At 46.0% G+C, this 25239-nt stretch overlaps 1 protein-coding gene and 1 long non-coding RNA gene across 2 annotated transcripts in view; both read right to left on the reverse strand.

Moving 5' to 3' along the window:
- DNAJC7 (DnaJ heat shock protein family (Hsp40) member C7) overlaps positions 1-25239 on the reverse strand; it is a 38976-nt gene that overhangs the window by 7260 nt on the left and 6477 nt on the right. The window contains exons 2-13 of the mRNA XM_083583160.1: positions 16895-16983; positions 15814-15938; positions 14838-14951; positions 14425-14499; positions 12518-12636; positions 10153-10306; positions 8047-8211; positions 6049-6140; positions 2978-3051; positions 2327-2473; positions 918-1070; positions 462-524 (exon numbers count right to left, since the gene is read on the reverse strand). Of these exons, the coding sequence (XP_083439286.1) occupies positions 462-524; positions 918-1070; positions 2327-2473; positions 2978-3051; positions 6049-6140; positions 8047-8211; positions 10153-10306; positions 12518-12636; positions 14425-14499; positions 14838-14951; positions 15814-15938; positions 16895-16983 (1370 nt within the window). The remainder of the gene's footprint in view (positions 1-461; positions 525-917; positions 1071-2326; positions 2474-2977; positions 3052-6048; positions 6141-8046; positions 8212-10152; positions 10307-12517; positions 12637-14424; positions 14500-14837; positions 14952-15813; positions 15939-16894; positions 16984-25239) is intronic.
- Positions 6244-6688, reverse strand: LOC310748255. The gene is made up of 2 exons (XR_014541253.1): positions 6637-6688; positions 6244-6595 (listed from the first exon to the last, which is right to left on the reverse strand). It is a non-coding gene; the product is annotated as an uncharacterized lncRNA (long non-coding RNA).

Genomic DNA, 25239 nt, shown 5'->3' on the forward strand with positions numbered 1-25239 from the left:
AAATGCTCAATAGACATAGTCTAATCACTGCATAAACTTTGTGCCAGCAAATACTACAAATGCTTCACAAGCATTTAAGGAGCCCTTAAAAGGTTAAGGCAACAAGATAAATGATGGGCTGAATGAAAGGGAAGGAGCCACAGCTGAACTCCAGGCCACATGCCTTGGGCTTGGAGATTTATGAAATATTAAGTGATATATTTTTTAAAACAAACAAACAAGGGGGCCTAAATCTTGATTCCACCCAGAATTTGGGAGAACTGTGTGGCTTAAGGAATACAATTGCAATACGTTTCTGTTACCCACAGAGTTGGCCCTAAACCAGTCCAGATGAACTTAATGGATTTCTCAAATTCCTAGGGGCCTGGAGATGTAGATTCAAGAGGCACTGCCAGAGCTGAAGCTTACAGCCTCTCTCTGCACAAACTCAGGACTCCCTCTGTTTAACTGACCGCACTTACCTTCAAAACTGAAGCCTCCTGGCCCTCCAAAGAACGCCTTGAAGATATTATTAGCATCAAAATCTATTTAGGGAAGGTGGAGATGGAAAAAGGAAATGAATAGTAAGAGCAGGTGAGAAAAAGTTTCTGATGAGCATCTTACGTGCGCACAACTAGTCTATAAAAATATGTTCATAGCATGGTTCCCTTCCCTCTGCGTGGCAGTTTTGTGAGAATCAATTTTTTTTTCTCTTGTCCAAGCCTTTTACAAAAATTGCCAGGTGTCATTCGAGCCAGACCTAATAGGCAGAAGGGACCAACAGATCCTATGCTCAGACTCAAAAATTACTGATGCTTTCGGAAAAACACACACTACAACTATTGCAAAGGTTTTGGTAATATTGTCCCGTCCCATCCCAGAGATTCCCTTGTGGAAAAAGAAGCCAAGGGGGATGGACTCCTGGGCTCAGCACTCACCTCCCATATTCATGCCGTCTTCCTCCAGATCCTGCCCACTGTCGTAGCGGGCCTTCTTCTTTGGATCAGAGAGGATGGTGAAGGCTTCACCGACCTCTTTGAACTTCTTTTCTTCCTCTTTCTGGATCTCAGCACTTGCACCACTATGCCGATCTGTCGAAGGTTGGGAGAGAAGGAAAGATCTCAGCTGCATTGAGAAAAGAGTGATACATCCCAGAAGCCCAGGTGTGCATATTCTGTGCTAATAATAGATGATGTTCTCTGTCAAGGCAATCCAAATTCTATAGACAAGAGAAGCCCATTTTCTGGCCCTTTGATACATATGCAATTGAAGCAGATCTGCGTGATTGATCATCCACATGTTTGTCACACAAAAGTATCCTGGTTTTTCCTGTCACGTAAAGGAACAAGGAGACATTCAAGGCACTGAAGCCTGGAAGACATGAATGCCACAAACCTATTCATGTAATATATGGGCCAATGAAGCACACTTTGAGTAAATAAGAGGCAGGATAGGGGCAAGGCAAAATCGCAGCTGAAAGCGGTTAGAACTCACAAAATAAGGCAAAAGTAGTTCTTGGTGCATATTTAGAATATACTTAGGTCAGACCTTTAAATAAAGAATTGATGGGCATACAGAAAGTTTTAGGAACGCAGTCAGTTAAAGAAGGGGGAAAGACCCAAAAGGGGGACATGAGTTATTGTGTTGTAAGGGAAATGAGGCAATCTTTCTCTTCTCCGCTGCCTGTGCATTAACAAGTGTGCCACTCTTCTCCCTGGATTGAATTCTTAAGAATTTCTTATATTTCTAGCATGCCCTTCCTCAGTGGAGCTCAAAAAGACCTTTGCAATTTGTGCCCTGCATGAGCTACCGGTTGGATCCAGCAGGGCTTCATATGCTATTAATCCAGTCAGTCAGTGTTGTGTGTTACGTAGTTAATGTAGTTTTCTTTTGTCCTTTTTACTATTATTTTTCTTTTTTACTTTTTTATGTATTCCTTTTTGTGTGAATGTGTTATGTGTGTGTCATTTGTTTATTTTAATGTATGTTGTTATAAAATGAATTAAAATCAATAAAAAAAAATCCAGACACATCCTTACTCGTCCTCTGTTTTTCTTTAATAATAAGTCTTCTTGATTTTCAGTGTACAAACACAATTACGAAGAGTCCCGCCCCATCCCAACATACCTGCTCCCTCCCCCTCACAGGTCAGTCTAAAGTTTTGCCCAAGTCCCGTTGCTCCCTCTCTCTTAGGATGTTATGCTTGCCAAGCGCAACGTGCTGCAAGCATATGGTGTGGAAGCTTAATTTTGCAAGGCACGCTTCAGCTCCCTTCATAGTATGCGAGCTCCCACGGTCTGGGAACCAGCGGATTCTGAATGAGGATGCTGAGAGAATCTCTCTGTACCTGGGTGATGCATCAGGGCCCGCTTCCGATAAGCCTTTTTGATCTCGTCTTCAGACGCGTTCTTGTCCACACCCAGGATCTTGTAATAGTCTTTTCTCTTGCTTTTCTTCAGCTCCACCTGCGCGTTCTTAAGGAGTTGTTTGTGTTCTAGAAGATAGTACAGAGAAGGGGAAGTCTCAAAAAGCAGCCCTAACTGCATCAGAAAGGAACTGCCCCCAACCCACACCAAACACCAGAAGGTTTATAAACAGAAGTTTGCATGCACGGGATGTTCCCCTCTTTGATACAATTTCCTTTGCAAATCACAACACATACAGTTGAAGAAGTCAAGAGTCAGATGCAAGTCAGGAAAACTGGGGATGGAATTGTGTGTGGACGCTTATCAGGGTGGGCATACGGGGAATCCACACATGCCTACTAGTCTATGAAGGAAGAGGGAGAATTAAATGAAACATCAATACTCTCTGCCTGGCAGGAAACCCTCCAAGACCCATTTAAACCAAACAGTCCACCAAGTCACAGGATTTCTCTACCAGTTTAAGAAGGTCAGAGATTTGAATTTTGAGTACCCTGCATTTCGTACCCGCAAGAGATCACGGCGAAGGATGCCAGCTTTCAAGATCTTCTGAAAATGGCATGCTGTATTTTTACCTTTTGTTTTCTCCGTCTGGTAAACCTTTTCATAATCCCTCACAGCGTCTTCGTATTGCTCTGTGTCCATGTAACTATAAGCAAGGGAAGCACATTTAGTGATATCTAAATGGCAACAGCTTAAGAACGAGGCAAATGAGTCACTCGCCAACCTGTGCCCTGGGGTTTAGGAAACTATTCCTTCCCAGCCCCAAATTCAGAGCTGAAGGAAGCATTGCAAAGTCACCCACTGCCCTTGGCGAGGCAACTCTGATGTGAATAGGAACCAGGAATAAAAATCCAGCACAAAAAGCCAATGCAGTATTGTGGTATAGTTGATAAAAGCAGCTGATCAGGACTGAGAACCCCACACCAAATAGACATGCCAGCCTTGCACCGCACAGGTTCCCGTCTGCTGTTATTTCTCAGCCTACCCTACTTCCCAGGGAAGGCAGAGAAACATGTACAGTGGTGCCTCGCAAGACGAAAAGAATCCGTTCCGCGAGTCTCTTCGTCTTGCGGTTTTTTCGTCTTGCGAAGCAAGCCCATTAGCGGCTTAGCGCTATTAGCGACTTAGCGGATCAGCTGATAAGCAGCTTAGCGATCAGCTGTTAAGCGGCTTAGCGGCTTAGCTGTTAAGCGGCTTAGCGGATCAGTTGATAAGCGGCTTAGTGGCTTGGGAAAAAGGGGGGGAAAGGAAAAAAACCCCGCAGGAACTCGCAAGACATTTTCGTCTTGCAAAGCAAGCCCATAGGAAATTCGTTTTGCGAAGCACCTCCAAAACGGAAAACCCTTTCATCTAGCGGGTTTTCCGTCTTGCGAGGCATTCGTCTTGCGGGGCACCACTGTACCCAGGTCCTAATCTTCTTGGCGGAAGCAGTGGGATAAAAAACAACAACGGTGATCTTAAAAGTGAGACCACAAGTGTTTATACAAGTCAATAAACAACAACAACAACAACAACAACAACAACAACATATTATTACAGTGGTACCTTGGGTTCAGAACTTAATTCGTTCTGGAGGTCCGTTCTTAACCTGAAACTGTTCTTAACCTGAGATACCACTGTATTCATATGCCACCCATCTGACTACAGCACCACCAACAAAACAACCACCACAATTTATTACTTGTATAAGTAAAGGTAAAGGACCCCTAGATGGTTAAGTGCAGTCAAAGGTGACTATGGGGTTGTGGCGCTCATCTTGCTTTCAGGCCAAGGGAGCAAGCGTTTTTCCACAGACAGCTTTCTGGGTCATGTGGCCATCCTAAACAGCTTCTGGTGCAACAGAACACCATGACGGAAGCCAGAGCACATGGAAATGCCATTTACCTTTCCGCCACAGCCGTACCTGTTTATCTACTTGCACTGGCGTGCTTTCGAACTGCTAGGTTGGCAGGAGCTGGGACAGAGCAACGGGAGCTCACCCCGTCGTGGGGATCCGAACCGCCGACCACCTAATCAGGAAGCTGAAGAGGCTCAGTGGTTTAGACCACAGCACCACCCGCTCCCAATATCTGTATACAATTTATATATAGTTATTCTGGTACGCAGGCTGAGACCCTACCTGCCCGCGGACTGTCTCGCCAGAGTGGTGCATGCTCTGGTTATCTCCCGCTTGGACTACTGCAATGCGCTCTATGTGGGACTACCTTTGAAGGTGACTCGGAAACTACAACTAATCCAGAATGCGGCAGCTAGACTGGTGACTGGGGGCGGCCGCTGAGACCACATAACACCGGTCTTGAAAGACCTACATTGGCTCCCAGTACGTTTCCGAGCACAATTCAAAGTGCTGGTGTTGACCTTTAAAGCCCTAAACGGCCTCGGCCCAGTATACCTGAAGGAGCGTCTCCACCCCCATCGTTCTGCCCGGATGCTGAGGTCCAGCGCCGAGGGCCTTCTGGCGGTTCCCTCATTGCGAGAAGCAAAGCTACAGGGAACCAGGCAGAGGGCCTTCTCGGTAGTGGCGCCTGCCCTGTGGAACGCCCTCCCATCGGATGTCAAAGCGATAAATAACTACCTGACATTCAGAAGACATCTTAAGGCAGCCCTGTTCAGGGAAGTTTTTAATCTGTGATATCTTAGTGTATTTTTGGTTTTCTATGGAAGCCGCCCAGAGTGGCTGGGGAAACCCAGCCAGATGGGCGGGGTACAAATAATAAATTATTATTATTATTATTATTATTCGTATACCACCCATCTGACTAGGTTGCCCTAGCAACTCTGGGCAGCTTCCAACAAATTAAAACGTTAAGCACAGTAAGACACCAAACATTAAAAACTTCCCGATACAAGGCTAGGCTGCCTTCAGATGCCTTCAAAAAGTTGTATAGTTATTTATCTCCTTGACATCTGATAGGAGGGCGTTCCACAGGGCGGGCGCCACTACCGAGAAGGCCCTCTGCCTGGTTCCCTGTAACCTCACTTCTCACAGTGAGGGAACCGCCAGAAGGCCCTCAGAGTTGGACCTCAGTGTCCGGGCTGAACAATGGGGGTGGAGACACTCCCTCAGGTATACAAGACAAAGGCCATTTAAAGGTCAGCACCAACACTTTGAATTGTGCTTGGAAACGTACTGCCCTTTGGACATTTCTCCACGTTCCTAGTCACATCAAGCTTGATTTACCTAATCCTGTGGTTCCCAACCACACGCTCTACAGGGGGGCAATTCGAGAATGAGTTATTAACAGTTAATAGTCTTTTAGGCTTCCTCCACATGAATAGTTCACTTTTTGAATAAGAATTATATGTCACAGGGGAGGGGCATCAGGATTTGAGAGATGCTTAGGTGGGCCATGGCCAAAAAAAGGTTGGGAACCACTGACCTAATCCAATTGGCAGTCGGAACCAAAAGTGTGATGCTTCCCTTTTACTTAATATGAACACCTGTCTTATGCAAAGACATGATCACCAGTCCACCTCTCATCCAACACCATCTGGACAGCAATCCAGCACGGTTTCAGGGAGAGATGCTTCCTGGCTGTGTTTCACCTGATCTTTTTTAAATGGTGATATCAGGAATGAGAACTGGAACTGGGCATCACCAACTAGGCATCAGCAGTATTTAATATAAACAACACACACTCACCACTGTGCTCTCCTCAGGTAGGCTTTGATGTACGTATCGTCCAGTTTGATGGCACTCGTGCAGTCTTCTATTGCTTCATCTAGCTTTCTAAGCTGCAAGACAAGCTGCAAGGTTAGGAAACGGACCCCTCTGCATTAATTTTCATTTCGGTCTCTAAGAGTGGAAGGCAGCAAACAGTTTTCCTCAAACTGGATCTGCTGTTTGCTTTTTTTTCAAGCCAAGAAACAAAAATGTTTTTAATTACTTTTGTTGCCCAGAAATATGATGATACCACTCCTCAAAGGATGAAAAGCAAACTAGGGGGTAACAAAATAAAGATGCACACCGTGATACGACCACACTGAATAGCCCAGAAACATTAGGCTGCTTGATAGATAGGGGATCAATCACTGAATGTGTGGATGAAACATAGGATGAAACAAAGGACCAAAAATTATCCGGGAGGGGAGGTGGGGAGGAGGAGTGGCTGAGCTAGCTTCCATATAACATTTCAGCAATCCACATTACGCTATTCATTAGCTTGAATGCATTTTCACAGGTGCCCACCCTGCAGATCCCTTCTTATTGGGGGGGGGGGGAGTGAACCACTCCATGTTAGTTTATGAGAAACACACTGGAGAGTTTTTAAAGAAGAAGAAGAGTTGGGATTTGATATCCCGCCCTTCAGGAGTCTCAAAGCGGCTAACATTCTCCTTTCCCTTCCTCCCCCACAACAAACACACTGTGAGGTGAGTGGGGCTGAGAGACTTCAAAGAAGTGTGACTAGCCCAAGGTCACCCAGCAGCTGCATGTGGTGGAGCGGAGACGCGAACCCGGTTCCCCAGATTACGAGACTACCGCTCTTAACCACTACACCACACTGGCCCTCAATTTCTAAACAATTTCAGAATGCAAGAAGCCCAGTACCCAAGAGCTTCCTCAACTTATCAGTGGGTTGAAAGGTTCTCCTTGGCTTCCCAAGAATCACAGTGAACAGTTTCCTTAAGGAACAAGAAAGCCCGTTGGTTAACCCTAGTGGTTCACAACACCACTCTTCGGTTCTTGTGCAATAACCTTCTTCCTGGTTTTGTTGAACTCTCCTTTCCAAAAATCTGTTCTATCTTCTGTTTTTTTTGTGTGCTTTAAACTTCTAAAGTCTCTCCCACCTCATCTCAACAGCAGATGCAGAGTCGTCATCATAATGCAACCCCAACTGCCCCATTTGCAGTCAGGAACTGGCGACATCTGAGCCAAACCTAGCTTCCTCTAATGGGGCAGGGATGGTGATGGGACAGCCATCATCCGGAAACAAATCGTATAGTCATTGGGCACAGTTTGAGCACCTGCCAAGTTGGCTAAGCATTAGATGATTTCAATTGTACTGTTTCACCACTTTGGCGTTTGCTGCCCTGGGCTCTCTTGGGAGGAAGTGAAGGATGGTGGGTGGGTGGGGCATTTAACACAAATCACAGACACCCAGGAGCAAGGAAGAGGTGTGGAGGGAACAGCATTTGTTGGTAGGCTTTGTTCAACTCTCTCTATCCTGCCCAAGTTGCTTTCCAACAAAGTTAGCTACTGACTAGATTGTTTAATCCTAGACCTCAGTTTCCCTTTTTTTGAAAAGAAAAATATTAGTGCTTATAGAGAAAAACACAAAATTTAAGATCAAGTATCATTTCCTTTCCCCCCCCCCAACCTAAGACTTTGATCTAAATAAAATAAAATCATAAAGAGAAGGAATAAAGAAAAATAAATGTAAAAGAGGTTAAAAGAGAGTCAGGGTTTGACTCCCGAAACCGTTCAAAAACCAAGGCGTGGCTTCCAATTGGTTCCTGCAGTCAAGTGGAAGTTGCATCGGACGTTCAGCTTCCGAAAAATGTTCGCAAACTGGAACACTTACTTCCAGGTTTGCGGCGTTCGGGAGCGGAAACATACGAGTACCAAGGTGTTCGAGAACCAAGGTACGACTGTATCTGATTAAAAAAAGAACCACCACCAAACTTTATTACGCCTCCTTACCTTTGCATTAACCGTCCCGCGGTTACAGAAGAGTTTGGCATTTGTTTTCCTGTTGTTTGGGTCTATTGCAAGGGCCTCTGTGTAAAGGTCGAAGGCGAGCTTGTAGTTCCCTTCCTTGAAGGCCTTGTTGCCATCGTCCTTCTTCGCTTTTAACGCTTTGGCGTTCTGGAAGAGAAGGCATTCATCAGGCACTGAAGAACTGGAGCAGCAAAAACCCCAAACCCATCACCATCAGGCCTGTCACCTAACTCAAGAAACTGCAGTTGAGTAACTGGCATAAATTTGCGAGCGAGAACGAGGCCTGGAGGGTGGGAATTTCAGGGAAACCATAAAAGAAGCCTAGGGCGGCCGGGCAAAATGATTCATACTGTTTGGGAGAAGGGAGGGTTGGCGCTTACCATAGTTGCCATTAGGGTTGGATGATATAACAATATATCAACTTACTTAATTAAAAACAACAAAAAACTTCTATCATAATAAGTATGTCATTTGACAGGTAATCATGTGGCATAAAGGAAGGTACCACGTCGACTTTGTATTTCTCTCTCTCTCTCTCTCTCACACACACACACACAAAATAAATAAATACTGATTTTGACTGTTCTGAAACCAACGCTCTCCTTTAAGTCCTTGCCTTCCTTTCTCAGCAATGTATCAACACACCTGAGATTTGTGCATCCCCTAGTTTGTGTTGATCCTCTGTTTAGCTCCCAGTCTGTATTGTGTTTTTCTTTAAAAAAAAACAATAATAATTGAGAGCTATCAACAGTTAAGGCTCCCAACAGCTGTGAGGCACCCTTTTAAACTGATCTGAAGATTTTAATCTACACTGTTTAACTGGCAAAACATTGCAGGCCTTTTAAAATCCAAGAACAGCAAAGATGATTAGTATGATGCCAAGAGCACACAAAACAATGTATATTAAACACACACCGACTTGCTCTGTACTCTGGATCCACTTGCAATTACTTCATAGCTGGGATAGGACTGCCTGCTGACGTTATGTGCCCACAGAATTTGCATTCTTATCATCAGTTAAGTAGCCAAATCCATCATTTGCTCCCCAAGGTATTTCTTCATGAGCATTCCCATACTAGGGCCAGGACTAGATGTTTGCACAACAAAAGGGCATAATGTAATAATTGGTGCCACGAAACTCAGCTTCTGACCATTTTCTGGTTGTGAATATATGCTTGAAAGCATATGGAAAATATCTGCTGAAAACTCAAAAGCCAGAGGTGTCCGATTAAGATTCTCAAGGTATGGAAGTCAGTGTCCCTGACAACACCCCAGGATTTGCAAACAGAGAATTATGAAAGACAGAAAAATGTGCAGAATAAATTACCGTATTTTTTGCTCCATAAGACTCACTTTTCCCCTCCTAAAAAGTAAGGGGAAACGTGTGTGCGTCTTATGGAGCGAATGCAGGCTGCGCAGCTATCCCAGAAGGCAGAACAGCAAGAGGGATTGCTGCTTTCACTGCGCAGCGATCCCGCTTGCTGTTCTGGCTTCTGAGATTCAGAATATTTTTCTTCTTGTTTTCCTCCTCCAAAAACTAGGTGCGTCTTGTGGTCCGGTGCGTCTTATAGAGCGAAAAATACGGTATGCACCATGAGCAAAAATATGCAAGTTTACTCAGCCTGCATAATTTATACAGCTTGCAGAATTCAACCTTTCTTGGTGCGGAACTGAAGCTGCCTTGACCAGTTAACAGGTCTGTGATAATAGTAATAGTAATTCTTTATTATTACGGTCAAAGACCAGTTCATAATAGGTCTGTATTAGTCGGATTCCTTTATTTCAATGGGCCTGTTTTAGTCGGGCTTAATGTTATCAGTGAAATAGTAAGTGTGCATGCCTAAAATAAAAAGTATGGTGAGAAAAAAAGAAAAAGAAGAAAAAAAGTGGGGGGAAGAAAGGTATCTTCTGACTTCATCTCTAGAAAGGAACAAGCAGCGCAACATTTGCCCTCGTTCCTGAATGCCACCTGCCAAGTGATCTTGCCGCTGTTCCTTCTAAGCATAGGTTAAGGCAGCCCCGCCCCCTCCATCGCCCGCAGGCCTGTCAAAAGCAAAAGCCAGCCTGGCTGCTTCCTTTCATACTTACGCGGCAGGCGAGGCAGGCCTTGTCGTGGTCGGGAGCCATTTTGAGTGCCTGGATGAAGAACTGCACAGCCTTCTCAATGCAGTCTTCGTAGTAAAGGCACAGACCTCGGACGTACAGGGCATCAGCGTTTGTGGAGTCTATTCGCAAGATGTCGCTAAGCACAGAGACAAAAGCAGAGTCACAGAACTGTTGGTCACCAAAGGAGAGCTGGTCACATCCAGGGTGGATCAAAATCAATGATTTAATAATAATAATAATAATAATAATAATAATAATAATAATAATTTATTATTTATACCCCGCCCATCTGGCTGGGCCTCCCCAGCCACTCTGGGCGGCTTCCATAAAAACCAAAAATACAATAAAATATCACACGTTAAAAACTTCCCTGAACAGGGCTGCCTTAAGATGTCTTCTGAATGTCAGGTAGTTGTTTATCGCTTTGACATCTGCTGGAAGGGCGTTCCACAGGGCGGGCGCCACTACCGAGAAGGCCCTCTGCCTGGTTCCCTGTAGCTTTGCTTCTCGCAATGAGGGAACCGCCAGAAGGCCCTCGGCGCTGGACCTCAGCGTCCGGGCAGAATGATGGGGGTGGAGACGCTCCTTCAGGTATACTGGACCGAGGCCGTTTAGGGCTTTAAAGGTCAGCACCAACACTTTGAATTGTGCTCGGAAACGTACTGGGAGCCAATGTAGGTCTTTCAAGACCGGTGTTATATGGTCTCGGCGGCCGCCCCCAGTCACCAGTCTAGCTGCCGCATTCTGGATTAGTTGTAGTTTCCGAGTCACCTTCAAAGGTAGCCCCACGTAGAGTGCATTGCAGTAGTCCAAGCGGGAGATAACCAGAGCATGCACCACTCTGGCGAGACAGTCTGCAGGCAGATAGGGTCTCAGCCTACGTACCAGTTGGAGCTGGTAAACAGCTGCCCTGGACACAGATTTGACCTGTGCCTCCATGGACAGCTGTGAGTCCAAAATGACTCCCAGGCTGCGCACCTGGTCCTTCAGGGGCACAGTTACCCCATTCAGGACCAGGGAATCCTCCACACCTGCCCGCCTCCTGTCCCCCAAAAACAGTACTTCTGTCTTGTCAGGATTCAACCTCAATCTGTTAGCCGCCATCCATCCTCCAACCGCTTCCAGACACTCACACAGGACCTTCACCGCCCTCACTGGTTCTGATTTAAAAGAGAGGTATAGCTGGGTATCATCCGCATACTGATGAACACCCAGCCCAAACCTCCTGATGATCTCTCCCAGCGGCTGCATGTAAATGTTGAAAAGCATGGGGGAGAGGACAGAACCCTGAGGCACCCCACAAGTGAGAGCCCAGGGGTCTGAACACTCATCCCCCACCACCACTTTCTGAACACGGCCCAGGAGGAAGGAGCGGAACCACTGTATGACAGTGCCTCCAGCTCCCAGCCCCTGAAGACGGTCCAGAAGGATGTTATGGTCGATGGTATCAAACGCCGCTGAGAGATCCAGCAGAACTAGGAAACAGCTCTCACCTTTGTCCCTAGCCCGCCGGAGATCATCAACCAGTTATTATTATTATTATTATTATTATTAATAATAATAATAATAATAATAAATTGGGGGTTTTTTTAAATTGGATTTTTCCTGAAGGGGAGTGAAAGGCGGGATATCAAATCCAATTAAAGTCTGGTCCGTCTGTTCTGCATGGAGATGGGACTAAATCCAATTTCTGTGCAGGTTTTTTTTTTTTAAAAAAAAGGGAAAATACTTTAAAATCCATGCAGAAACTCTGATTAAAAAAGTACTCCGAAAGCGGTCCGAGGGCTGCCGTGCTGCCTGTGTTCTTGTAAAAGCTTTTTATTGCCTTTTTTAAAAGTTCAAAACCCAGTCGTCCAACTGCTCACAGCTTGGACCAGCTAGCATGCAGGGCTCGTTGCTGTCGTGAGCTTTTAATACAAGCGGCAGAAAGTCCCCGAAGGAGCAATGGGACTTGATGATGTTCCATCACTCTCAGGGGAAAAACATGGCTGCCCCCAGCAATCTCCTTGCATTTCGCCACGAGAGCAAGAAAACACCAAGTCCCATTGTTCCCAGGGGGAGCTTACTTTCATTGCATGGAGAGTGTGTGACAGCAAGGAACCCCACATGCTAGCTTGCCTCAGGCAGTGGGCGGCTGGTGTATCTGTGTTTGGACTTCTCCTTTTCAAAGGAATCCATGGGAATGTGGATTCTGAAGTGGATCCATGATCCAGTCCAGGTTCTGCTCTGCCTGGATCGGATCAAGGAACTCCACTTTGGAACCTGAGGTTGACAAATTCCTCCCCCATCCCTACGCAGCACAGGGAATTTCCCCACCAAGCCTGTTTCTAGCGGTTGCAGTTCCCACCTGGCCACAGACTGTGCTTCAGGGTAGCGACCCAGCAATGCTAAGCATTCCGCTTTGAGGATTTTGAACCGGTGGCAAGCGGGGGCAAACTCCAGAGCACGATCCATGCAGAAGACAACCTGGAGGGGGGTGGGGGGGAAACAGTCAGTGAGAACAAGGAAGCACAGGAGTCAGTTCCATGCCTGTCAGATCAAGGGACTTGAATAACCTAGAACAGCCCCCATGTGCTGGGTTCCAGGCAATTTGGAGTAAAAATGAACCAATTCCTTTGGGTGGAGCACCAACCCTTGCTTGATGGAATGCAGAACACACTAGCTTCTTCTCACTGCAAAGGTAACCCAAATCTGCTCCAAACACACAAAGAAAAAAATTGCTGTTGCTTCTATTTTATGTGCAAAATAAACACATGGGCAGCAGAAGCTGCATTCTCCTCTGGGTCTGTGGGCTTGCTGCCCCGCAGTCCGTCCTCAGAGGTTATTTTCTTCCAGCAGCAGAACCCGGCAGAAGAAAAATGGGGAAGAGTAGATGGGGAAGCTGCAGATCTCTGAGCTCCTCATTTGTCTGCCATAGAACCCCCCCGTAAACCACTAACTTTTCGACTGGGGGCTGTTTATGTTAGCCAGATTTAATGTGTTTCCCTCAATGATAGTAAGAGGAAGATATTTAGCTCTCCCAGGAGCAGAGCGTCTCTGCAAATGTGGCAAACAGGAACCTGATACTTTGGAGCATATTTTCTTTTCTTGTGATTTTGGCATTTATCCCAGAAGACAATTATTAGAGGCCTTACAACTTAACAGCCTCAATTCTATGCCACCAACAGTTCAGGACCTGCTCTCGGACAGGAATGATCAAATTACTTTAATGGTGGCTGAATTTTTGAGTGATGTCCATGTAGAAAGACTGGGCCATTATAGAGAGATTTTGTGGTTCTTAATTGATCGGTGATGTGGTAGTGTTATATTGTATTATTTATGCAAATTGATTCTCTCTGGAGTTAAAGATCTGACTGGGACAAACCTTGTTATGCTGAATTTGTATTTTGCACAATTTGTATACGGTGTTTGTTGGATAATGTGTGGTTTGCTATGCCTAATAAAGGATTGACTTTTTTTACTTGCATTTCGAGGTAACAAGAAGCATTCCTGAAACCACCCTGCTGCAACAGCCATCAGACTAACCCAACAGGCCCGGAGTGTTAAGACAAGGGAGGGTGGAGTGAAGCTACTATGACAAATGGCTAACTCAAGCTCCAGGCCTCAATGAGTGACTTCACGGGCTCTCTTGCTGCTCCAGAGAAGTGACAGCTGCACAAGAAGGGGACCATTGTTTGGCCTCAGGCTCAGCTGGGCTTTCGGCTCCCCCCCCCGCCCCTTCCCATAGGTGACATCACTGCTGGGGGCAGCGGGAAGCGCCGAGACTCTCCAAATGATGGAGGCCATGAGAAGGAGATGCTCCTTCTCCAGAAACAAAGGGCACGTTTGACGCTGCCCAAGGGACAGAGAAGCCCGGGGAGAACTGGCTCGAGTCTCAGACAAGGCAGGGTTCTTCCTTAAGACAAACTTGAGATTGTCCCTGGAGAGCCAGCTGCTCTCAGCCATTAGGAGACAAGTGAGCTAGGAATTCACTGGGATATACGGAGGCCTTAACACCGGGGTCGAAGGGGCAAAGTTATTCTGTCTTAAGATGCACTCTGAGCATGAGCGGGGGGCACACAGGGACAAGCAATGAGCCATTCAAGGGAGACTGGATTCTGGTTCCATTGAGTAACCAGAAACAACCCTAGACCTTTCAGTCCTGGGGTGGTGAGGAGGGAATCAACCCTATTTCCAAATCACTCCCAGGGAAAGACCGCATTGTCGTGCGGATAAGGCGGTGGTCGGTCAACTGCAAGGCTGCTTCGTTTGTACCTTTCGGAAATCCCGTTTCTCAAAGTCAATTTCGGCAATTTTCTCGTACTCTAGAACAGTTCTGGCGTTGTTCAGCTGCAACGCAAAGCAAGAACACTGTCAGTTTCCATTGTTAACAGCCTATGCAGCAAATAATTCTAAAGTTATTTTTATTCAAGATATTTGTAACCACCGCCACCCCTTCCGAAGAACAAGACTGCAGGCTGCTTTTCTGCGTATCTTGAATTCCACAAATACTTGCCTTATACCTTGTAGACACTCTCGAGAATCTCTATATTTAAGAATCAAGCTAAGACATCCTTAGATGCTATCAGATACAAGCAAGCCAAGGTTGTCGATTCGGGACAACCACCCTAGTTCTGCCAGATGAGTATCCCTCTTTTCAGGCAAACTCAGACTCGAGAAAACCATACCTCTTGCTGAGCTTGTGCGTTTTTATGATCCAGTTCTAAAACTCGTTGGAAGCAGCGGCTGGCAGCCATGGCGTTGCCCAGAGATAGGTGACACTTCCCCTCCCGTAGGTGTCCCTGAGAATGGAGAGGAGGTGGTGACTGAGAGAATCTCGACAGCATGCAGTGTAAATGTGGATCATCAGCAGGGGAGATGCACATATTATTTTCATTATTTATTAAATTTGTGGGTAGTTTAATCTTGCCCACGGCAACCAAAAGCAACTTAAAACAGACAAGACAGTAAAACCCACATAGATACATTAAAACCAAGAGGAAAGAAAACTACAGTGGTACCTCGGTTTAAGTTTAGCCCTGTTTACAAACTATTCGGTTTACGAACTGTGCAGAACTGGAAGTAGTGTCCTGGTTTGCGAACTTTACCTCGGTCTAGGAACGGAATCCGAACAGTAGAAGGGCACCAGCGGCGGGAGGCCTCATTAGGGAAAACGCGCCTCAGTTTAAGAACGGTTTCGGTTTAAGAATGGACTTCCAGAACAGATTAAGTTCGTAAACCAAGGTACCGCTGTACATCAGAAGCATCCCATCCACTTCTAAAAAGCCACAGATAGTTAAAGGCCAAAGGCCTGGTTAATAGAGGAAAGTTTTCGCTTGATGCCTAAGGATACAAAATGACGATGCCAGGCGAGCCTCCCTGGGGAGCACATTCCGCAAACAGGGAGCCACCGCAGAAAAGGCCCTGTTCTTGCACTGCTGTCCTCCAGACCTCTCACAGAGAAGGCACATGAAGGAGGGCCTCAGATGATAATCACAGGGTCCAGGTGAACTCATATTGGGAGGAGGCAGTCCTTGTTGTGGTCCTGAGCCGTTTAAGGCTATATATGTCAAAGCCAGCACTCTGAACTGGGCTTGGAAATGGGATTGGCAGCCAGGATTGGTGCTATATGCTGATACCGTCTTGCCACATGGAATAACATACCCGCAAAAAGCTGTCGTCCATCCTGACGGACTGCTGGGCATCCCCCAGGGCCTCCCGGAATTTGCCCAGCATCATGAGCGTGGCAGCACGGTTCCCATAGTAGCTGGCATTGCTGGGGCAGGCATCTGGAGGGCAGGGAGCAGAAGCGTTAAGCACAACAAAGACAGAGTAGAAATCCCCACCTTACCCTGTCCCCAAATCCTTGCCCTTTCAATAAGATGGAAGCAGAAAGCAAACACCATTCACTGGTAAGCTAAATTCTGGATCCCTAATGAAATTCAGAGGTCTGTGGTTTTGTTTGCACGTTATTATTCTTTAACAATTAAAGTTTGATAAAAACCGAAAGGTTAATTTTTTAGATCTTGTGCCAACCCTCACCACCAACTCCCAATAGATTTTCTTCTCTCCCCACTCCCAGCAAAATGGCACTTAGTAGAAACCATTCATTCCAATGTTTGTGCCTTTGCTCTGGGCATATAAACGGCGAGGAAAGAAAAGGAAAGAAATAGGGCGAGTGGAGAGAACAGAGCTTAGAATCAGCAGGAAAGTTAAGGAAAGTTCAGAGGGCAAAAAATGCGGTGGGGTGAGGGGGAAGACCCAGGAAAGATCTACTCTGAAATTTCAGCCCAATACTGCTAGCATATTTTTCAAGCTGCCTCCAAAACCATGTACAGCAACTTTTAAAAATCTAGTTTGTAAGGCTGGGATTCTCAGGACTTTGGAGATTTTACATTTCTGAATGTGACACTGTCAGGTATGTGACAGCTTGCTTACACAAATATGGTTCAACTATGATATTGAGAATCACAGTGTTACTTGGTGCACAAGAGAAACCTTGCCATTACACAGGTGTTACAAGGACCTCTGCATCCAGGATGCTGGATCTAACTGTGGAATTCTGTTGATAACTATGTATTGCCTGCCCTGAACTGAGGCGAAGTATTACAAATCAGAGCAGAAGCGTGAGCTTTCAGACGAAGGAAATCAAGGCCCTTGTGACCAGCACCAAAGACCCACCGGCACATTGCACCAATTCTCCGATTAACAAACCAAGAAAGCCATTCTCTCTCTCTCTCCTCACCTATCGCTTTTGTGTAGTAGTTGAATGCTTCATTGTAGTCCTTCTTGGCGTAAAAGGCATTTCCTTGCTCCTTGAAGGACTCTGCTTCTCTGAAAAGAAACAAGCTATCACAACCAAGAAGAGGCAGCAAGATCCAGCATAGGCAAGACAACAGGACAGAGAAGGGCTTCCAAACGTCTGAGTTAATTAACCCCCTGATGAGCTTCTGAAGTTGTCATCAACCCCAGTCCAAATTCTTAGGAACGTAAATGAAATGAAGAATGTCAATATATAAACAGCATTTATTACTCGGTCTCCATTGCTAGGACTCATAATATGTAAGTAATAAGGAATACTGTTATACTGAGAAAGCAAATGATTAAATACAGGTTCCTCATTGGCAAGGGATGTGCATTCTGTACATGCCTGCGCCTTTTGTTTTGGAGACTCGTAGTTCCCAATATATTTTTTCATACTACACCACTTGAGCTTCTTTTCCACCCTAGGCTCTTTTGGAAGCACAGGTCTTTATTTACATCCTGCACAGTCCCACTGACCCCAATATCAACCACTTTGGGAAACCCCGGGATAGAGGGTCACGCAATCAGCTAACCATGGAGCTAATGGCAGAGACTCCTCCCAGAAGCAGGAAACCCACCCAAAGCTGTTGTTCGTAAGGAATTGCGCACCATTTCTAGACAATCACCAAGGATACATGGCTGAGAATGATTTTAAGAGGCCATACAGAAGCTCCCCCAGCCCTGGGGAATGGATCACCTTAATCCAGGGGTGCACAACTCAACCAAACTGAGATCCCATGGAATGCTTTACTCTAGAAACTCTGTGTGTGGCCTGTCATGTTTCAAACTGAGGTCACGTGGCTGGGAACGAGGCATGCAAGTAGGTGCTCTCCCCATTGTCTTCTCTCCTCTGTCCTAACCATGGTTCAAAGTGAGTTTCAGATCCTGGTTAAGAGGGAGATCTGGTTTGTACCCACTGTGGCCACCATTGGTGCTCTTGGAGGAATTCATGTGTTAACTAACCCCTCCCCCTCTTTCCTTTTTCCTTCTTTGATGGAACTCCTATTTGGGGACTTCCCTGGCTTTTTTCTGGCCCATGTAGGACCAGTCTGGATAGCTGGCCTTGGTGAAGATTTGACGTTTTCATCCCCAAAAAGTTTTTGATTTGAGTTTCTATTGAAACGAGGCTGCATTTTAATGTTGTACTTAATCTTGTTTTTAAGCTGCATTTTAATAAATTGTTTTTATACCTGGTGTTAGCCGCCATGAGCCCGGTCCTGGCTGGGGAGGGCAGGGTATAAATAAAATTTATTATTATTATTATTAACTATGCAAGCTGAGCAAGTTTCTCGATTTTTCCTTTGCAACCGTACCATTACCTGTCTCACACCTAACATCACATGACATCGGGTTAGAGGTGGCCATGGCCAGGGGAAATGGCCTGGTGGGCCAAATTAGGAAGCATGGGGGGCCCTAATTAGGCCCATGGGCCACAGGTTTCCCACATTAAGGGTATGTAGGTTTGCATGTGGTTAATGAATCAGGAAATTACACCTGTACCTTTGTTTCTACTGTGAAGACCTGAACAAAATGGCCTATGTGGCTATTCCTCCTGATTGTTATAAAGAACCTCCCAAGTTGAAAGAAAATATGCCAGTGAATACTAATTTCGGAGGACACAAAGTGATGGGATGGTACTAGCTTCACCCCCTTCCTTGTAGGATGCTGGTCTGAAAGGACGTTGGCTTATACAGTGAGTCTCTTATGTTCTTGCAATAGCCCAAACTGACATACTCACGGGCAATATTTTTAGTTGACCAGAATGTTTTCAATGGGCTAATCAAGTAATAGCTGCAAAGCGGACCCAAATCATAATGGAGAGATAGCTTTAAGCAGATCTATTCAGCAGAGTGCCACCTCCTCACTACTCCCAGGCAAGAGGCAAGAGAAAGGCACTTTGGAGTGGACAATGCCAGCTATGTTAGGACAGCCCCTTGGAGAAAAGAGCAAAACAATAGAGAGTTGTGTTGGGGTGTGTTAACATGGTTTTAACCTCATTCTGGCCCCAACACTGTCCACCCCCTCTGGATTCCCTTCCCCCAAGGGTGTTCTCACTAGAATGGCATGGTTCATCCATTCTGCCAATACAATAGAAGCCAAGGACACCTCATCTCCCCAGGGGGCTCAGGGGCGGTGAAAGCCATGACATGTGCAGCTCACGTTTACTGCAGCCAATCAAATTTGGCTCAAGAAGCTAACCATGGCCCTGATTCGTCCCTTGCTTATACATAATATAGTGGTTTAAGAGGAGTGGCACAGGCAGTTCAATGGGTTTGGGACAGTCAAAGAACAATTTTAAAAGTTCCCAAACCCCTCATTTTTACTTTTAAAAAAAATTACTGTTATTTACTGTTAAATAAACAAGGTCCACATTAAGACATAATTTGAAACCAGGATTTCCCACTCTGTGGATGGGTTTTGGGCTCACTTAACAGAAGTGAAAACCAGTTCCCCACATCAACACACTGGAAAATGGTTTCAGAACAAGCCTGGATCAGAAACATACGACTGACCCTGGTTTGTTCTCACTAAAAAGAATGTAGAACAAACCACAGTTTTTCAGGTCTGGACCGTCACACGGAACTGTGGCTTGTTTGAAGTCAAGAGCAAAAGCTCCAACTTCCTCCTCACAGGCACGAAATGGGAGAGGAGAGGGCAACAGATTTGAGTCCAAGGCTCACTGTAGCTTATTTTGTCAGAACCAGACCAGTGAGTCTGGTTGGAATATTAGGAGGTTTAGGCCTAGTTCTTACAAATAGCAGGTGACATGGTAAACCTGTGCTGGCAGTCTGTCCCATTATGGACTGCAGATGGGCACGTACAAGGGCAAGAGAAATGGATGACTGCCACAATGTTGAAATCGCAAGACGCGTTTCCTGCTCCACCCACTCAAACCTTCTCCCCCATTCTCGAGTTCATAGCCTCTTTAAAGAGATACTGATACCATCTCTTGAAACCTTTCTGCACTTGAAGAACTACAGTTGGTCTTTTTTAAAAAAACAAAAAAACCCCTGAAATTCTGGACACCCAATCAGGTGACTGCCAAAGGAGTAACAGCAAGTGCTTATCTTTAACGCTCCCACGTCATAACTAATGGACTGGTCCCACTTCATATCCCAGACATTTCCCCACAATAAAACTGGTTTGTTCAGCAGGTTAGATTTATATCAAGATTGGGCCCAGATTACCACATGTGAACAAGCAGTATGGAAGCTGCCATGTCAGCTGAGTCTCTTCCCCATTTATCCAGATAAAAGCTTATTTAAATAGAAAGGGAAGAGATATCCTTATTGGACCTGGGCCATGTAAATTTTTGTAATTTTGTAATTGCTCATGTTAGAGAATGGAAAGATACAGTGGTACCTCGAGTTGTTACCTTCGGGTAACGTAATTTTGGGTTGCGAACACGGCAATCCCGAAAGTGTATACTTCCAGGTTTCTCTGTGCGCCACATGTGCAGAAGCGCTCTATCGCGCCACGCACATGCGCAGAAGCAGCGCCTCTGGATACGGACTTTTCAGGGTAAGTACAGACCCCCAGGATGAATTAAGTTTGTACAGTGGTACCTCGGGTTAAGTACTTAATTCGTTCCGGAGGTCCGTTCTTAACCTGAAGGGCCACTTTAGCTAATGGGGCCTCCTGCTGCTGCCGCACTGCCAGAGCACAATTTCTGTTCTCATCCTGAAGCAAAGGTCTTAACCTGAAGCACTATTTCTGAGTTAGCGGAGTCTGTAACCTGAGGTACCACTGTATCTGGAGGGTCCACTGTATTTTAAAAGATTAGGTAAGAAAACTTTGGGGACGATTAGAAGTAATAAAGCCAACTGCAGGAATGGAGGAGAGGGGAAATTACAGAAGTATTAAATGGCTGGAAGTTGATTACTCAAAAAGAAAATACCGTATTTTTCGCCCTATAGGACGCACCTTTTCCCCTCCAAAAATGAAGGGGAAATGTGTGTGTGTCCTATGGGGCGAATGCAGGCTTTCGCTGAAGCCTGGAGAGCGAGAGGGGTCGGTGGGCACCGACCCCTCTCGCTCTCCAGGCTTCGCGGACCTCTCCGCAAGCAGCGGGAGCGCTCCCGCTGCTTGCGGAGAGTTGCCAGCATGCCGAAGCCTGCGCGCGCTGAGCTCAGCGCGCCCAGGCTTCGCGGACCTCTCAGCAAGCAGCGGGAGCCAGCGCTGGGCTCCCACGGCTTGCAGAGAGCTGCCTGTTTGGGGGCTGGGGTCGGGGGAAGCTCGGGCCTCCCCCGCCCCAGCCCCGCGCCTGGGGGGGAAAAATAATTTCCCCCCCCTTCCCCCCCCCAAAAAAACTAGGTGCGCCTTATGGGACGGTGCGTCCTATAGGGCGAAAAATACGGTAGTTGGAACTCCAGAGAAGGGAACTGGTTTTATTATATTAGATGAAGCATCTTCTTAAGGTTATTGTCTGGTCTGCACTAAGAACAGTCTAATCGGATTCTGAACTCCTTCATTCTTGTTTATTAATTAATGAAGTATTAGATAGCTTTGTAACAACTCATATTTAATTTGTGCATTAAAGGGTTATGCATGGTATCTTAACATATTTTTGCTTATGCCGTTGATTGTTGGGCCTGGGCTTTGGAATGTGAAATCCTGGTTAAGATGAACCAGTTTCTCATTGTGTCTGATGAAATGGGCTACTGTGGCTTAATGCCACTTTATTGAACAGGATTCTGGGTCCTGTTCTAGATGTATAATCAATTCATGCAGGGCCCTAGGCCAAGCATGTGGGGGCTCTGTGAATCTGCCCTATACATATTTGCCTTAGAACGCTCCTTAAAATATCCTGCGGATACATATCTCCAAAGAGAAGATTAATAATGGCAGGCAAGCTGTTTTTTAGGAGGTTGTTACTGATGTTCTCATTAAAAATCTCCAGTAAGCTTCTGAGAAACAGCAAAAGTGCCTGCAACAAGTATTGAACACTACAAAGAGGGTTTCGCTTTGACTGCTCTATTAGAGCTTTCACTGTTGCTTTGCTAGGAGAAGAGATATACAGCCTTTTGCACCAAGGACGCTAAGCGGCGGGGGGGGGGGGGAGCAAAATGCACTAGGCTTTTTTGAAGGATCTGAAGCAGACAAATCAACAGAAGCTCACAGTTCACACACCAAAACTACAGCTACTGATGTCCATCATGTTTCATCAATGTGGAGAAGACACGTATCAGATATATTTCAGAAGTGAGCCCTGCACTTGTTTACGAACTGCTCCTACTACCACAACAAGGGGGAAAATTCTGATCTCCTGATATCATGAGTGATTGTTTCTGCTCCGAACAGATGCCAAAGCCTGAATGAGGTCATTCTGCAAGGCCCGCACTGATGTAGGCTGCGTTCCCCCATTTGCTACTTTTAAAGCTGGAGAAAGAATCTGGCTCGGCTAAAAATACAATCCAGTTCTCTGAATGGGTCTCTTTGTTGGGCGAGGAGTTGGCGTCCCTCTCTGGTGAACCCTGGGGGTGGGGGACAGTTACAATAAGCATCTAAAAAAGGAACCACCCACCACTGCTAAGGTCCTAGGCATTGCACAGCTGTGCCAGGAAGGACTAAGATGTCCATACCTCTCGGGTACCACACACCAGTACACTTACACAGTACCGAAGCAGGTGTGAAACTCGGCCCCTCGCAGCCAGTTGGAACAGCAAACCAAGATAAAAAAAACCAACAGGCCATTTCAGGGACAAAATACTGATAAGCAATTGAATCCAAGTGTTAAGAGAAAAGATGGAAAAAATGCACACAGCTTCTGGTTCCACCTGCAAGGAAAGAGATATCCCGCTTCGATTAAAATAATACTCAGTACCTAGTCCCAAGGGCTGCAGCTAAATTCGAAAACGCAGCAGCAAAAATGGCAAGACCTGAAAAATCAAAAAAGAAGTGGGTGGAATGACATCCTCACTCTGTTTTCCATGGCTTCCATTAGTTAATGGCTCAATCAAGGCTGAGGAAAGACTCTCAGATGCCTGCTAAACAGAAATATCATTGAAGAAGAAAGATTGTGAGAGTAGCTCAGTTGGTAGAGCATGAGACTAAATTTCAGGGTTGTGGGTTTGAGCCCCACGTAGGGCAAAAGATTCCCAAACGGTAGATGTTGGACTAGGTCAGGGGTCCCCAAACTAAGGCCCACGGGCTAGATAAGGCCTGAGGGACTTGTTTATTCGGCCCGCGGCGCCCCCCGCCGCCCGCTCTTACCAGCGCTGTGTGGCGCGGCTGCCCACTTCTGGGTCTGAGGAGCACCGGAAATAGCTTGTGCGCATGCGCAAGTGTTGTTTGCGGTGCACATCCGGGTTGGAGGAGGCCCGTGGACATGCGCACAAGCTATTTCTGGTGCTTCTCCGACCCGGAAGTGTGCCAGAAATAGCATGTGCGCATGCGTATGGGCACGTGCTCCTCCACCCTCCGTGCAATTGGTGCTGGAGACACCGGCCCGAGGTGCAGTACGTTTGCTGACCCCTGGACTAAGTGACCCTCACGGTCCTTTCCAATTCTACAATTCCCTTATGAATTCCCTTACATACTCATCCTGGTTCAATCTCAGGTCAGGGGTGAGCAGTATTTCCACTGCCCAGGGCCTCAGAGTTTTTTGTTTTTATGCCAGGCTGAGTTCAGCAGACTAGATCATGCAGCATATGCAAAATATATGCATATGTAGGACAATTTATGTAAGCTGCCATTCCTTCAGCACCGTTTTTAGGTGTCCCAGATATGCGACTTTCAAACTGTGTAGAACTGGCATTCTACGAATGGCAATGAGATCACTAAGGGTGGCCAAGCTCCTAAGATGGACAGCTTGCCCACCACTAATCCTTTCTTACAATATACAACTGCAGGAGAATGCTAGATTATGTTCCAGGTCACACTTTCAGTTAAAGCAGAGCAACAGGTTTGGCTGGGGAACCTGCATGAACCAAGTGTGAGGTCTAGAGTGTATTGCATATTTTTCTGCAATGTGCTAGGATTCTGCAGCAGATGTGCAGGAGATGTTCTCATGCCAAATAATCTATATGGAAAGCATTGAGTTTCCTGAGAAAACAGGAAAATCTCTGACTAGCTTTTCCACATACAAAATTCAACTTAAGACCAGGCATGAAGCAATAATAGGGATTCACGTTTTTTTTCATGCCTGGGGCCTAACACATCCTATTTACCTTAAAGTTTCCCCTTTCTTCTTTCAGGCTGTGGCTCACAAAATTATCCTTTTGCATCTAGCAAGCACCACGGGCATGCAGTGGCTGTTTCTCTCTTCCTGCAGCACTCCGTGAACAGGGAGATACAACCTAAGGTGCAGGGAAATCATTGCAAAATGAGGAAATTAAATATGGGAGGCTGGGATCGAAGGTAGGGCCTGCCCAGAGATGATTTTTGTGCCTGCTCCAGATCTGACTTGTATGATGGCAGGCCAAACAACACACAATGCAGGTTATTGTGGCACGAGAAAAAATATCCATCTGTGCGCTGGTGCCCTCTAGTGTTTAACATGAAAAACAGTAGTCTGCCTGCTCCAGCAAGGTGTTCAAAAAGCAGGCACCGAGCCACATGGCTTGCGCTTCATTCTGCAGATTTCTTTCGTATACACATGGGCAGGGCAGGAAAGGAGCTGGGAAAGCTGCTGCTGACAAACTGCAACCTCAAAACCACACCACTGAGATTCTCTTTCCTGTTAAGGTCGTGCCACAGATCACTTTGCCTGCAGCACACCACTGCACTGCCTCCCTAGGAATTCAGCAGCCTTTGGTTTCGTTTTCCTGGAAACTAGTAAGCTGCCAAATATCCAGGAACTGTAAGAGACTCAAGGAGCTGCTGAGTCCTCGTGCTCTAAATAGGTCTGGCCAGAGAGAATTCTTGGATAGGGCACTCTCAAAGCAGAGAACAAGAACAGTTCTGTCAAGAAAGCCTTAAAGCTCATACATGGCAAATAAAAAAATAAAAATGAAGGGGGCAGAAAGGGGATGGGGTTCCAGGAAAAATGACTCTGGCAACCCCACTTGCCTTCAAACGCAATGGGTTCTGAATGAAGCAGTTTTGGCTATCGGCACAATCCCTGGAATGTAACCTGCAGGGTTACTGTATTTAAGAAAATAGGCATTAAGTCTTCATAGCTGTGCTGCTTTACCATTTAAATATACAGCGGAATCTTGGTTCCCAAACGCCTCCGTTGTCGTACATTTCAGTTCTTGAATGCCAAAAACCCAGAAGTAAATTCTTCCTTTTTTGAACATTTTTTGGAACCCGAACGTGAGACACAGCTTCTGCTGAATGCAAGAA

The sequence above is a fragment of the Podarcis filfolensis genome (assembly GCF_964270895.1).
Source record: "Podarcis filfolensis genome assembly, chromosome: 13".
NCBI lineage: Eukaryota > Metazoa > Chordata > Lepidosauria > Squamata > Lacertidae > Podarcis > Podarcis filfolensis.